At 37.4% G+C, this 16,653-nt stretch overlaps 1 protein-coding gene across 1 annotated transcript; it reads left to right on the top strand.

Moving 5' to 3' along the window:
* The first annotated feature begins 1,791 nt into the window (after nt 1–1,791).
* On the top strand, nt 1,792–12,609 carry LOC149844284 (uncharacterized). Its single transcript, XM_090002121.1, has 3 exons — nt 1,792–3,011; nt 7,146–8,154; nt 12,182–12,609. The coding sequence occupies exons 1-3, from the start codon at nt 1,881–1,883 to the stop codon at nt 12,415–12,417; spliced, it is 2,376 nt and encodes a 791-aa protein (XP_089858247.1). The 5' UTR covers nt 1,792–1,880; the 3' UTR covers nt 12,418–12,609.
* Nucleotides 12,610–16,653: the final 4,044 nt, after the last annotated feature.

Genomic DNA, 16,653 nt, shown 5'->3' with positions numbered 1-16,653 from the left:
CTTTCTTTAAACATCTTTATTTTATTTTCTTATCATTTTGTGATAAAATAAATAAAAGCAATATTTTTTTTGGATTGATAACCAAAGAAATTGTACTCGGCAGGACCTGGTCACGCTGACTCAGCCTGTCATACCTACGGTCGTCACCAAGATTTGATACATGGATCTAATATTTTTTACTTAGACATACCAGGCGAACAAACATATTATATTATAATTGGTATTTCATGTATTACACATTAACTCATAACAAAACATACACCAAATAAACTTAGACAATTCTATGATTATGTGTGTGTATTTTTTTTATCCCATTGCCGTTTGGATATAAATGCCAAATATTATAAGTTCATTCATTTTTCAATACTCTAATATTATCAAATAAGCAATTAAACAACAATTATGTTAACATTTAAGTTTAGATCCATTAACATATCCAAACAAAAATCTATATCCAAATCTATTGGATTTATGTGAGTTCATATCTAAAACTGTCTTGAGATCTTATCATCAAGTATAACACAACCTACAAAGAAAATGAATTTATATACAAATTTGAATAACTCAAACAAAACCATGAACGATAGGATTTGACTATATTAGGATTTGACTATATTCAATACTCATATGCTTAGAATCCAAAGTTAAATGAATCCATAAAACATATATAGCATACTACTATTTGAATTCATCATAAAACTTGATTAGAACTATATTCATATAATAAGGACATCCAATGAGAGTTGTCTATAGAACACATGCATCGAGACATCCTCAGTCTTACGTAATGAATTTGATTAATCAGGTCTACCAAATGCCACGTTTTAGTAGTATATTAAAAAAAACAAGGGTATTTTTAGGAGGCGTTTGTTTCGTAACTCGTTTTATAGGGAAACACTTTACTTCAACTAGGGGTGGCAATCAGGTCGGGTTGGCGGGTTGGCGTGTCAGCATACCTCAACTCGAACCCGACACGTTTAATAAACGGGTAACCCGACACGACCCGCCAACCCATTTAATAAATGGGTTGGGTCGGGTAAACGGGTTTTCAGGTTCGCGGGTCGGGTTGGCGGGTTGATGGATCGGGTTGGCAGGTAGGCAGGTTGGCGGGTCGGGTTGACGGGTCGGGTTGGCGGGTTGACGGGTCGGGCAGACGGGTTGGCGGGTTGACCCACCCGCCTAACCCGTTTATTAAACGGGTCAGCCGGGTTGGCATACCCCCAACCCGAACTCGACCTGTTTAATAAACGGGTTACACGGGTCGACCCGTTTATTAAACGGGTTGGCTTAAGCCCAACCCGAACCCGCTTAAGAGGCGGGTTGGCGGGTCGTGTCAGAAATTGCCACCCCTAACTTCAACAGTAGCCCTTTCAAAAGAAAATAGGATTCCTTGCAATGTGGTTAGTATCAGTGCCTATCGGCCAATATGTACCGTATCGGTAGAAAATCGATGTGCTTTACTTTTAAATCAGTTATTTTTTTAGTTTTAACACGTTTCAAGTTTTTGATTTACACGTAATAATTTTTAATTATTTTTTAGCCGTATTCAAAACGATTCATTTGAGTATGGGTATCGATCGATTCACCTGAATAGTTGGCCAAACGATACAGTACCGATACCGATACTGACAGATTTTGAAGTGAGGGAATAGGGATTACGCTACCTATTGGTTATTTCAACAAAATAAGGGGTATTTTAGTAATTTGAAAGGAAGGGATTACGGTCCCAATTCTTTCTTGTGGGCGCTATCCGTTTGGAGTTCTTAATCGCCCACCCGCCCTCGCGAACGATATCCTTTCCCTCTCTCTCTCTCTCTCTCGCGCGCGCGCTTTTCTTATGCAAGTTATCGAATTCAGAGAGGACGAGTTCTCCGTGAGGGATGAGTCGGGGCAAGAGTTCGGTGAGCGAAGGGAGGAAGCGTAGGAGAATCGATTGCTCGGACGATTCTGATGAGGATTTCGTGGTGGATGACGAGGACGAGGATGATGATGATGATGACGATGTTGATGAAGAGGACCATTATGATGGTGGATTGAGCGGTTCCGACAAGTTGGATGCGAAAACCTGGCGGAAGAAGCCTAGAGGGAAATCGTCGCGGCGTGGAATCAAGAGGGCGCGAAGGAGAGGCTGGGTTTCGAACGAGGAAGAGGATGATGAAGAATTCGATCCTGGATCGGAGTATAGCACGGAGGATGAGGAGGAGTCGGTGGTTGTGAAGAAGACTTCGGTCAAGAAGAAGGTAAATAGAGTCAGGAGGAAGGAGAAGACTAGAAGGAACGGCGGTTCCGTGCGTCTGAAAACGGTACGGAAGTCCAGGGTTGTGAAGAAGAGGGAGAGGCGTGGTAGGAGAAGGATCGAGCCGGAGCATGATGATTTTTTGGTAGATGACGACTGGATAGGTAGGAAGAAGACAAGATTGAAGCCTAAAAGCAGCAAGAAGCGATCGGAGGATGATGATTTTCTGGTGGATGAAGAAAGGATGGGTAGGAAGAAGACAGGATTGAAGCCTAAAAGCAGTAGGATGCGATCGAGGCGGACTAGGAAGCCAGAGGCTCTATGGGATTCCGACTCGGATTCGGACTTCATAGTGTCTGATGACGAAATTGATATGCTAAGGGTTCCAGACGGCAGGGTTTTAGCAACTCGCTCGAGAAGCTCGTCTGGATTGAGGATGCGTCAAGGTGCACGTAATTCCGGTCGTCAACGACAGAAAGACAGGAGGCTGAAGCTGGCTGAGAACGCTGACGGAAATGAGAACAAAGGAAAGGAGAAAGTTATGAGTCTGTTTAAGCGGGTGTGTGGGATTTGTCTATCGGAAGAGCAGAAGGGTACGATTCGCGGTAGGCTGAATTGTTGTGATCATTTTTTCTGTTTTGCTTGTATCATGGAGTGGTCGAAGGTGGAATCACGGTGCCCTATGTGCAAACAGCGATTTGTATCTATTGATAAATCATCAAAATCAGGGATTTGCCTAAGGAATGCATCAATTAGGGTTCCACGCAGGAATCAGGTAGCTGCCTTTTCCTTGTGCCCGTTTTTCAGATTTTCTTGGCCATTTTGCTGCGGTCCTTTACGTTTTCATGCTTTCGTGCTTGCCCATTTTGCTAATTGTAGGATTATGTTTTTCTGGTTGGAAATGACAAGGGTGCAAAATTACCTTTTCGAAAAGAAAAATGGAAGTGCATTGTTCACAATACAAATAATTTAGAAGACCAGATGATTACTGGTAGGCCAGGCTAATACTCGTGAAACGCTGGCAACGGTAGAAAGTCACCTTGTGATATCAATCTTAACTGGGAATGCAATTATCCTTTGAAAAGTGATTTTTGACACCAGTTTCATCTGAGCGCAGAGATCCAGATAACCTTACTGCGATGCATTTCTTTCTGGTTTGAACAGATCTGCTGCCTAAAGATTTATCGTAAGCTATTTAATCCCAAAAATAAATATATTGAGCATATGAGTGGGATATCACTGGAATATGAGAAAAGCATAAGCCCTCTCATAATTTCCCAAGTATATGATCTTTCAGGTAGTTTACTCCAAAATTGGGCCATTATCGATGATGGTTCCCAATTCCTTAGTTGAGTCTTACAACCTATAAGGTCTCTCTGAAATTTCCAGAATATGATATCGTATTTGGGATTGTTTGAGCTTGTTTCTCCGAGGAAGCAGCAAAACATAATCAATTTGAATTCAGGATAGCTATTCTAAATCTTAGCGCAACACTGCAACACTTGATTTGTTATTTCATGTCTGGCCACACAACTGTTGAAGTGGAGGGGTTCCTCAGAGAACAAGGAGCTGGGGCAACTATTTAATCAAATGATTCTTCTTGAGAAACAAGAGGGATATTTCCTACGACTGTTAAGGTCTCTCTGTAATTTCTAGAATATATTATTGTTTTTAATTTTATATTGAACTCTCAATCAATAACTGCTATGGCAAAAGTTGGGTTAAGCTCGAGTTATTTTTTGGGTTATATGAGTTTCAGAATGCAGGGATATCTGGACCTGTTACAGTGCGTTTGTTTCATGCCTGCTTTCATGTGAAAGGATCCTTTCACATGAAAGTGGTGTGTGACTCCCTTTTCTATGGCGTGAAACAAATGCGCCTTTTTTCTGCTAAGGTCATTGGATATGATCTTAGATCTAATTGGAATTCTACAAAAAAGTTGATCGTGAGATTTTGTTCCCTTAAGTTCTGACCGGGAGTTAAAGTTATAATGGTTGGATGTGGAACACATTGTATGTGAACACAAGAACATGCTGATGCATGCACACTGCCATGCATGTGTTGATATTAGGGCTAAAAAATTGGTTATCACAGAACTATCATAAATCTTTTGTAAAGCATGATGTGATGCATATACTTAAAATATTTTTATCTCGATCAGATCATCGTACTTGCAATTATATCTGAACCAGATTATGGTCTACGTCACATGGGTGCAGATGCTGATGGGGCGTGTGCATGTGCACGTGCATATATTCCGTAAAATGCATTTACGATTATACAAATAAACTAAAAACAATTTTAATGTTATATAGTTACTAGTATATAACTATATGTTATAAATTTTTATTTTTTAATTTTTTAACATGGGCAATTTTGTACTTACTCAGAGTCGAATGAATCTAAAATTTCCAAAATTGAACCGAATTGGTCAGGTGCCGGTTGACCACACCTAGTACCTGTTGATCCGCACCCAGCTGTGTTGGGTGCTGCTGCACTCACACCCATGTCGCACTGTGTTGACATGGGTGCTTCAACCCTTTTGAAGAGCCTGTGTGACATAGATTAGGATCTGAATCTGATCTTGGTTGGTTTGCATTAGGTTCAAACTTGATCTAGCTTGTCAGCTCCTAGTTTTAGCTGCTAGTCAGGAGTTGATGTTAGTGTAGAGCTGCAAAGCTGGATAAAAATACCTTAATTTTCTGCACTGGAGTCTGAAGCTGTATTAGGGGATTCATATCTACCTGAAATTTATGTGAGACACACGTTCCAGTGTTTGAGCTTGTACTGGTCTGTGGATCACCATTTTTTTGTTAAATCACGTGCAAGTCCAGTCTGCAAAACATCTAGCTGGATCATCTTTTAATATTTTTTTTCAAGATTTTGGTTTTTGCATGGTCAGAGAAAATCTTTGAGGAATGGAATAGAAGATTTCATCTGTTCTGGTTCTCAGTAACAATAAGCTCATCTTAAATGTTCTGAAGTTTTGTCTTTTCCAGTTTTTTTTTTTGTTTTCTTTTGTTTTCCTTATGAGCTGTGGGGATTTTGGTGTAAGGTCAGGTCCAGCATGCATTAAATGTAAAGTGTAGTTGGGAAATGAAAACATCATGCTACTGTGTACTATATGGGAGGAAATATGGAAAAAAACTTGGAAATCCCGTAGACATTTTTGAAAGATGCTTGAGCAAGTGAATCAATCTCTTCTGCAGTCAGAGGGTCAACTATCAGCCTTATTTTAACTACTTTAAGGCTGCATCTGCTCTCTAACAATAAGCAAAGGGTTAAGATTTTATCTGGACCAAGAGAGAAGACAATGTACTGTATGCTGGTGAGATGACATCTTGAGCTTTCATGCTGCTAAGCACTGGTATACGTTTTAAGTTTATGAACAATTTTGTGGATTAGAAGCATGCAAGGGATTATAGGTTATGTGTAACAAATATTTTCTTCCTGTCATGCACGATGTGCCAAACATTGTCTTTAATGAGCTGGGAACTGGCAGGAAAGAGTAGTGAAGGAAATTAGATTCCAAGTCCTATGATCATTATATTGTTCATCTGAAAGATCTGAAGAGAAACTTCCACACCTCTTTAATAATAACACATTTAAGTGGGATGCCGTTTTCAAACATCTAAAAGAGAGGGTCAAAGTAGCTCAATACGACAACCTTTGGGTCAACCATTTCCTCATAATTTATAATTCATCATGCTCAATTAACAAAGTAAATAATGGTTCTTTTTTATGGAAAAACCTGCAATCTGTCTGATATGACATTTTTAGTCCAACAAATCTTTGCTAGCTTGAATTTTCTGTGATTATGATAACTTGTGAATTTATTAGATAAAAGCGATATTTCACAATAATGTTTTGCTATATCATTTATTTCAATTCATCATGAATTTATGGGCAAAAGTGTTTGTGTCATGCTATTTTCGTGATATAGTGAGTTTATTTCATAGCCACAAAATATCACTATGAGTGAGAAAATCACTTCAACTGATATTAATGGCAAAATATCAAAGATACTTTCAAGATATTTGTTATATCATAAATATCATGCTAATAACATTATATTAAAAAAACTCTTGTTTTATTTTAAGTATATGTTTTCCTTCTGTTATTTATTTTATTTTGAAAAATTTCCTAACTGTTTTTTATGTTTTCATGAAAAAATACTGCTAAGAATTATTATTTATTGTCCTTTTTTATCTTTCTTTTTTTATTTTTTAAAAGATCTGAGATTTTTCTAAGATTTTTTGGAGAAAAATAACTTTTTGAAAAAAAAAAGCCCCAAGAAAAACTTTGCCGAGAACAAGGTGGCTATGGTTTTATTTACCATTTATAAGGAATGTGGTGGCAATATATGACAAAATTTCACCCTTTTGCTTTTTTCTCCTTTATTTTTAACCTTTAGCTTTCCCAAGTTTTACTTGGCAGGAACAACAAGGGCTCCACTCATCTGATAGGGGTGACTTGTGAATATCACCAAGTTGATGAGACATGACAAGTTTGAAACCCACATGTGGCATCCCTTGCTGCATGGTCGAAGCTGGGTGTACTCCCTGGTGGTCGGGGGGGATCTCAAGGGTTATACCAACTAGAGGCCAGCCAATGTGCAATCGGTGAAGGGGTTTTTTTCCCTTGGATTATCCAAAAAACAAAAAGGTTTTTCCCGACAGGAACCCCCCAAAAAAAACTACCACGAAAAAGTGCATCTAGGTAATTTCTGTATTCTACTTCTCACTTTATGATGGCAAGATGGAGGTGGGTACAGGAATAGCAGTGCTTTTCATTTCCAAAAGGTCCTGGTAATTTAGTGTGTGTCCTTTTTTTTCAGTAGGGATCAACTTTTTGTGCTGCATTTTGAAGTGAAATTTCTGCTTTCTATAATTTTGTTGAACTTGTACAGGTTTACCAACCTTCTGAAGAAGAGTTGAGGAGCTACACTCATCCTTATGCCAACATAGTTTGTATAGAATGCCACCAGGGGGGTGACGATAACCTTATGCTGCTATGTGATATTTGTGATTCCCCTGCCCACACCTACTGTGTTGGTCTTGGAAGGGAAGTTCCTGAAGGCAATTGGTACTGTGAAGGTTGTAAGGCTTCTGATCCAGGATCATCAAACTTTCAGGCAGAGCAAGATCCTGCACCAGATCAGTTTGCTGATAGTGGTTTATGTTCCAAGGACTCTGCTGGTGGTGATGGTTCAGGTACTCGTGTGCCTTGCAACCCTAGTTCTGAACATTTAAGAATGCCGACAGATCAACCTTCCTGTCGAAGAAGTGATTTATATCTTCAGTTTCCCTTTTGCGGAGGTTCTGGGATTAGGTCACATGTATCAGGGATAGGTGCTTCAACTGTCATGGGTAGGCGCAGATTACGACATCAGATACACACATTGCTTGTCAGTAATAGGATGAATGAAGCTCCTGATTTGATTGATCTAAATACTAGTGTTGAAAGTGATGCAATCAAATCTGAAGTTGACCAAGATGGTGGAGAACAGGAACATTTTGGGGAATTGGAACATGACAGGTCTTGTGATTATCTTGATAATGATGGTGGCAGACATGGCAGTTTCAGTCTAGCAGATAACTTTGGAGAAATTTCCTCATGGCAGTTGCAACAAACAGATTTCTTTTCTAGTGAAGATCTGAGTTTGAGGAGGCATGAGAGTCAGGGCCCAATTAGTTCCACTACTAACAATGCTGATGGTGGAAGTGTGCCCAGCAATGAGCTCAAAGAAGTAGTTCTTTCCCATGCAGTATGTGCCGAGGAAACACAAGGTCTGGAAAAAGGGCCTAGCGTTAAGACAAATGACGAGAGAAACAGTTTACAAGTGCATAATGCAAAAGAACAAGTGTGTTCTTTGGTTAAACATCATCTTAAATCCTTTACCAGAGAGGCTTATATGGGTAATCAGTTTCACCATAGTCAACTTTGTTCATTTTCTTTTAAACTGTTCCTTTTCGTTTATATTGATGCTACTGCGTTTGTTACTGTGCAATGTGTTGGTTTATGCTTATGTGGATGTATATTGTCATGTGTCCAAACTTTTGCCTCTAGTAGTGCGAAGTGGTGTTTCACCTTTCAAGTGGCAACTGGCAAGTCTGGTGTGTGTGTGTGTGTGTGTGTGTGTGTGTGTGTGTGTGTGTGTGTGAGAGAGAGAGAGAGAGAGAGAGAGAGAGAGAGAGAGAGAGAGAGAGAGAGAGAGAGAGAGATCCTATGTCCATATGTGGACATATACAAGTTCACCACAAATATCTAACCCTAACAGATTCTCAAATGACACAATTATTTGATTCATTAATTCTTAGTAATACTATGGAATTATAGAAAAAACGTTAAAATACATTGTTCATTTTCAAAGTACATCTAACTAATTTGTCATTTAACATCCACATGCCCTACACACACGTGTTCACACATGCGGAGAGTTTTTCATATGAACTGTTTATTGAATGCCATTATTCATATGGAAAGAGATTTTTCTTTTTTCATTTGAACTGTTTATCGGAATGCCATTATTCTTATGGAATCATTTCATTTGTATGGGTTTCTGGTGTTGGCCTTAAGTTCGTCCTGTTTTTCAATATAATATTTCTAGCACTCTTGCTGTTGAACCTTCCTGCATTCTATTGTCTTATTATGAAAGACTTCCCGTGTGTCTGTTATAGTTCCCAAACCATGGTTGCCAGTTGAGGAAGCGGGAGCGGGAAGCGGGAGCGGAAAGCGAGGCACTTTCAAAATTTTAGGAAGCGAGAAGCGTGGGACCACTTAGGAGCGAATTAGGAATCGTCTCGGAAGCGAACCAGAAGCGGCCTAGGAAGCGAGGGGGAAGCGGCCTAGGAAGCGAGGGGGAAGCAAAAAAAAATAAAAAATTAAAAAATAAAAAATACAAAAAAAAAAACGGGGGAAGCAAGGGGAAGCGTGATGGGAAGCGCGCTTCCCATTTAAAAGTGGCGCTTCCCCGCGCGTTTCGGAAGTGCGATGTTTTGCGCTTCCGAAGTGTGCTTCCCCACTTACCTAGGCGCTTCCGGTAACTCTGTCCTAAACTACCGCCTCAAATGAACGAAATCTTGCAGTAGAAGAGCATTCAACATTTTCAGTGAAGGTGAACCTAGTAATCATCTACCATCAAGTTTCCTTTTGCTTCAAATGACCTGCAAGAAAGTTACGGAATCTGAAAATACAGGTTTGTCTTCCTAGAGTTTTTTCAAAGTGTGCAGTTAGCTGGGGACAAGAGGGGATGCTCGAGCAAATTTCTCTGGATGTTTCTAAATGTGATTTAGCCTCGTTGGTGAAAGAAGAGGGAGCTTCTCAGCCAGAAAAAGGAAGATGCATTAGCCAGAACAAACTGTATCTACGTCCATGTTGGGTGACCCTTGTCCGTCTGTTTTTCCCCCAAAATAAGATAGCTCTTGGGCTACAAGAGGTTTTGCATATGAGACAAGGCTAGTATCGTATGTATGGTGTTCTTATTTGATACATGCCTCTTTAGAAAATTAAGAGCTGCAGATGATTTTTAACCATAGAAACTGTGGTGGTTGTCCTGTAATAGCTTAGAGAATCTATTGGACATAGTGAGTTCCGAGCGAGGTAATTTAAATAGAGAAACCTCTAAGGAAAAGATACCACCCAGTGTCTATAATGAAAGAGGAAAAAATAATACAATAGAATGCCTCTTATGGGCTTACAAGAGCTCAAGAACAAGGACCACTTATGGGTCAATACATAAACACATTTACACAACCCACTAAGGGGCAAAAACACAAGTAAAAAATATAAATATTATTGAGTGAGGGTGCTTGAGAAAGCATAACCCATCCAAGGAGTAACATTCCTTTATATACACACAAAGGTCCACATAGAGCCGTTGGGAGCTCCGAACGACTATATGGGGCTTTTTACAAAAGAGCCCAATACAAAATAGTAAAAACAGAAAACAGAAAAAACAAAGAAAATAAAAAATACAAAATGACCAATGTGCCGCTAATGGTTATTACACATACGTGAAAAGACCAAAATACCCCTAATGAGTATTACCTATATATATATATATATTTATATGTGTATATATATGCATGCATATATACAACTTAACAGTGTCCTCCTTCCCCTGTTGCCTTCTGACATGCGGGAATATCCAATCACATAGGATTGAAGCGGAGTTCACTTCATTAAGAGCATGGTAATAAAAGATTGTGTCCCCCCTACATTGGGTACAGTGTGGAGTATGTGTGACCTTTGTGGGATTTTAAATTGCTGCTGCATCATAATCAGAGGTTTGTCAGTTACTTCATTGCTTTGTTATATGGAAGGGATGGTTACACTGCCTGTTGTCTCTGACTCGTGGAATTCCAGGAAGCATTCATATTTGTGTGGAATCGGCCTAGTTGACTTTAGCGTAGTTGTTGGCGGCCATATGTTCAACTATATGCAATTCTTTCTATTGAAGCATAGCTTGAAACATTTGCAACAGTTGTGTGGCCAGATCAAAGAGATGTTTGAGGGAGTGAATTACAGGATCACTTGTGTTCAACAAGCCATTGCCATTTGACGTTATCTTGGAAAATAAGGAACTTATCCTTATCTGCATGCATGGGGAGAAATACTGAGAGCATATTGTAGTTGCAAGTTGCTATGATATTTCTCAAGTTATCACGTGCATATTCTTGGTGATAAGGTGCATATAAGGAACTGTTTGTAGGTGGTAGATACAGTTTCCTGGTGGTGAACATGGTTTCAGAGTAACCCCCATGAGTGTTTTTGAATCTGTAAATGATGGAGCAACTCTTGGAGCAATGAATAGTTGGGAACAATAATTTGGAACGGATGAGATCTAATAAACATATGGAGGGATAGGAACAAGACTATTGGGCTTTGTTGAACTCATTTGCGTTTGTGTTTGCTTTCTTTTGCTGTGTGAAGCATGGGTCACTGTTGATGTTTTTTATGGACTTAAAGTTTGGAGAGGAACTGTAAATGGGCAAAAGGCAAAATAACCGTTGGAACTTTGTGGTCTTCCAAGAATCAATAGAAACATAACTTCAGAACGGATGTGGTTCAGATTCAGGGAAGGGAAACATTTGCTGAACCATTGTTGTGTCACTAAAAATGTTTGGAACCTTCTGTTTTTCCTTTGTTTTCTTTAAAATGTACTTGGTGATTGGTTATTGTCAGCTGCAAATTTTATTCATTTTATATTTACTTTTTGTCAATTCCAGATTATTGCTTATATTTTTATTTTCTCCTTTTCCATATATCGGCTTGTGGGTTGGTATTGACTTCAATCAACTTTTTTTTTAACCTTTTTTTTGGTAATTCTAATTGGTTGGCTTCGAGAACTTTATTCTTTGTGTGATGAAAAACATACGGTAGATTGAATTATTGGAGTGTAGGGCTTATCTCCTGTTTTATATGTTGAAAGATCTTCATGACCTGGTGTTTTTCTTATTGTGCCCTTCACATTTACTTCCTCCTCTGTTCTGCTTCTCCCTTAAGCATCTGGTCCGTTCTGTTTACTTCACGTTTTTTCTCCATATAGGAATGGGAAAACCACCCTAGAGGGGTGTAAACCCAGACACACCCCTTGACCCCAGGGCGCCACCGGCTTCGCTTATGCAAGGGGAATAATGGCTACGGAAATCGAACCCCGACTGCCCGTCTAACAGTCAAGGCCCATTCTGTTTACTTCACTTAGTCTTAAGCCTTAACCTTGAAATTGGAAGGATCATGAATAATTCTGAAACTTGGTTCGTTCTAATTATCGTGTACTTCTGAGCTGTTTAAAATCCTAATTGTAATGATAGTTGTATGGGTGTAGTACACCAGCGGTTCATATATTCCACTTTGGATGATGATTATATGTTCAAGAATCTACTACAGTAGTCATGCTTCAGGTTAATGATTTGCTAATTTTGCTTTAATGGCACAATACAGGGCGTTGTGAATTCAAGGAGATCGCGAGGAGATCAACCCACGCTATTCTGGCAGCTTATGGGTTAAAGTGCTCAAGTAGTCGGACTACATTGGTTCGACCACCAAGTTGTTGCCACACTGGAGATGGTTTTAGATTGGGAAATTTGGTGAAGGAATCCTGTTCCAAATGCTTCAATACTTTTGTAGATAATGTGGTGCAGAAGACTATGAAGAGAGTTTTGAAGGCTAAAGATTAGTTGCTTAAATTCTTTGTTGGCTTGTTTTTATGAAAAGCCAATTGGTCTCAACCTGCTTGTTCCACTAGCTTCATTGCTGATTTTGCATTCAAACTTCTTGCTGCTGTATAGACGTTGTTGTAATACTACTGTCGTTTAGAATCTTTGGGTCCGGCAACTATTTTGTCAATAATAATTTTGTTTCTTTTAGTACATTGGATTAATTGGGAATTGTTTCAGATCCATTTTGCTTTTCCTCCACTTGGAGAAATGTAATTCCCTGGAAATGCTGACATGCACGGAGGCTGTTTGATTCGTTTTTCTTTTGTGCTAATTGATGATAATCACCTTTAGTGTTAAATTTTCTCCTTTTTCCCTTTTTCCTTTTCTGTTTTTAGGTTTTTTAAGGGAACGTTTGGAAGCAGGAAATTTTACCTATGAAAAGTTTTGATACGAGAACTTTTTCTTAAGAGAATTTTTCTCTTGTTTGTGACATGAGAAAACCCGTTTGAAAAAAATGTTTGAATGTTTTGATTAGGGTGAGGGGTGCCCTCAAAACTAATTTTTTTTTATATAGGAAAAATTTCCCCATCTCGTGAGATGGAGAAAATTTTCTAATCAAAATCAGTGAAAAAAAATTGTTTCAAAAATCTTCTATTGTTTGGAATGAATGAAAAAGTTGTTGCTTTTCTTTTTTAGTTTTCATTTTTCCTTGCATTTTCCCGTTTTCAAACGTGCCCTAAAATTCATACTTTTTTTTTAATAAAGGGGAAAAGCCACTGTTATGGGTCGGATGTCCTGTCACGGATAAGAGGTGCCACGTTGATCGTGGTTCTCTTTCGTTTCATGCAGTCTTAAACTTCACATTTTATTACTACGTAATAGTTTATGCCCATCAGTGACACACTAGTATTTTTCTATTTTTGTCTTTTATTAAGGGCCATTTAGTCAAATGCCAAGGGAGTCGTTGGGAGCTCACCAAAGGCTCTAGTGGCTCTCTTTGTGTGTATAGGTATGTTCCCCCTTGTGGGTCATGCTTTCTCAAGCACCCTCACTCTCAATGAAAGCTATATTTTTTACTTGTATTTTAGTTCTTAATTGGCTTGCGTGCATGTTTTTATGTATTAACCCATAAATAGTCTTTGTTTGGTAATATATATTCTTTTGTTTTTTAGGCTCATAAGAGGCACCTACTTGTACCAATTTTTCTTTTTCATTGCATGGTATCTGAGCCTTATTGCTCTTAGATTGTAACTTGTACTTGAAGATCAATAGGTGAATTGTGAGATTGAGGGAGCGTTGGTTTGTTGCTTTGAGAATTATACCATCATCTTCTTCAACTTCTTTTTGCCTTTTTTTCTTCTCTCCACTCCTTTTCCTCTTCTATTATCTTTGCTTTCATGATCGATAAGAAAATTGTAATCGTTGTTTTCATCAAATTTGATAGGATCAACTACAATATGTGGGTCATCGTGATACAAAAAAAATTAGTAGGAAAAGAGTTATGGCATTTAGTTGATGGTGCTACTCCGAAACCTCAATTTATTCTTATTAAGATTATTATGAAAGAAAATGGTGAATCTCTTTAACCCAAGAAGGGAACAAGAGAAAAAATGCTCTTAGATAAAAAAAAAGCCTATAATGCATGAGAAAAAAGGTTATGCAAAGGTGTTTTATCTCTTTATGTGTGTGTGTGTGTGGTGGTGGTGGTGGTGGTGGTGGTGGTGGGGGGGGGGGCATGTGTGAGTAATCATGCTAAAATAGTTTAGAGTTTGAAAGACAAATGGGGGCATAGACCTTCATTAAGCAAACATGTACCAAAAAAGATGCCGTTCACAAATGAGAGTTGTGTGATAAGATTCACAATTATAAATAAGTATTATAAAACTCTCAAAAGGCTTTGGGGCCAAATGGTCAAATTGTAACCTATTTGTGATACATCCCATCACGCTTATCTAAGAAACTCTCAAAAGGCTTTGGGACCAAATGGTCAAATTGAAGCCTATTTGAATAAGTACAAATCACTATCACTTCTAGTAACAAAGATGAGCTTTCATCCCTACACGAGGTCTTCGCTCAAGTAGGTATCAAAGAAACAAGATTGAAGACCATGTCCAAGCCTAAAAAATTAAAAGACAACATGTTGGCTGTCTCAAGTCCCAATGGCAAAACTAATGCTTATAGGCCTTTTTACTTCACCAAACCCGATTATGAGAGGCAACCTAATGATAATGAGAGGAACAAGTTTATGTCAAAATTGCGAGGAACTGGGGTACATTAAACCTTATTGCTCCGAATTCAAAGAAAAATATGAGCAAAGAGTGGCAAGTGTAGAAACACTATATGAAGATAAGAATGGGTCGCATGGAGATTCCAAATCCATTGGGACCATGTTATTATCTCAACTAGCGAAGATTCTATAACCCTTTCTCAAGGAATCATCTTCTTCCTTTATAGGTGCCACGGGCTCCTCCTCTTCTCTTCTTGGTAAGATTTCTTAGCTCTTGAACTCCAGTGCAGCTTTCCATATGACCCCCAATAATGGTTTACTTTTTGAAAAGTAATTCAAGTAAATCTAAGTTTTATCCTGTCGATGATTCCTCTCTTCACATAAAAGATATTTGTGATTTTGAAAATTCTTCAAGTTTTTCCATACCTAAAATTAGATTTGTTCCAAAACACAACTTAAATAGTTTTTTCATTTCTCAAATAATCGATCATGGTTGTAAAATCTCTTTTTCTTTAGACCAATGTTTTGTGCAGGATATCTAATCAGAGATACAAATTGGAGGACATAGAGAAAGAGATCTTTACTACATGGATCAATTGATTATTTTTTTTAAAATATTTTGTTATAATATACAATATTTAAATAATTTTTTTAGCATCAAATGATATACTGGCATATCTAAATCATCTGATATACCTCATTTGAGAAAATGTTGATTGCACTAATTGTATTCTTGGTAAAATGAAGGTTATTCTCTTTAAAAAAGAACCTTTTTTGCTACTAAATCACTTAAATTAATACATTCAGATGTATGAGACCGTCACCAATTGTATCCAAAGATGATTATTCTTATTATGTGATATTTATTGATGATTATTCTTGATACACATAGATTTACTTTTTTAGGCACAAACATATAGTATTTAAAAATTTTAAATTTTTTCACAACTTAGTCAAAAATTGATTTGAAACTAATATAGTTATTTTTTGTTCAGATTCAGGAAGAAAATTTATGTCCAATGATTTCAAAAAATACTTTGAAATGAATGATATTGTAAAACAAAGATCTTGTGCTAACACCCCTTAACAAAATAGTTAGCAAAAAGAAAACATATGCACATTATAAAAACTACTAGAATTCTACTAATTTTTAAAAATGTTGCAAAAGAATTTTGGGCGAAAGTTGCACTTACCATTGTTTATTTTATAAATAGAATGTCATATGTCAAACTTCAAAACATTATACCTTTTGAACAACTTTACAATTTTTTTTTATTACAATTGATTGAGAACCTTTGGTTGCAAATGTTTTGTTCTTACCAACACAAATGACAAATTATCCCATAGGGCTATACCTTGTGTCTTCCTTGGACATGGTTAAACATAAAAATGGTTTAGATGTTATTATCTAAAATGTGATAAACTCTATCTTTTATAAATGTGATTTTTTTAGAAAAAGAAAGTTCATTTGATCAAAATATGCCTAAGACCTAATAATTATTCTTTTTTGTTTGAGTTGCTTTCTAAAGATAAGGAATATTCGTTGAGTATTGATATTATAAATGAAAACCCTCAAATGAGTGTTCATGGTGATGGTAAAAATGTTATAGATGAATCATCTGTTATTTAATATAGAAGAAGATGCAATGATAGTCAACCTAGTGCATTAGAAAAAAATTACATCCTTGAATCAAATGAATTTAGTACACTTAAAAAATCCATTAGAGAATCTAGACTCTTAGATAAATTTGGATCTTATGAGCCTTTTTATCTTCAATATAGAGCATGCCTAGCAAAAAAAAATTCTTATTTAAAACCTACTATGTATAAATAAGCCAAAACTCATCTTAAATGGATAGATGCCGTGAACATTGAGCTTGAAGCTTTAGAAAAATCCAATACGTAAAAAATAGATCTTCCATAAGAAAAAAAAATCATAGATTGTAGAAGGGTGTACAAGATAAAAACCAAACGTGATGGCTTCTTAGAACTATATAAGGTCAGGTTAGTAGCCAAGAGTTATTCAC

This window comes from Nuphar pumila, chromosome 3, assembly GCF_984573655.1.
Source record: "Nuphar pumila chromosome 3, dmNupPumi1.hap1.1, whole genome shotgun sequence".
NCBI lineage: Eukaryota > Viridiplantae > Streptophyta > Magnoliopsida > Nymphaeales > Nymphaeaceae > Nuphar > Nuphar pumila.
The sequence above is the reverse complement of the archived record's forward strand: the minus strand, read 5'-3'. Positions and strand labels throughout refer to the sequence as shown.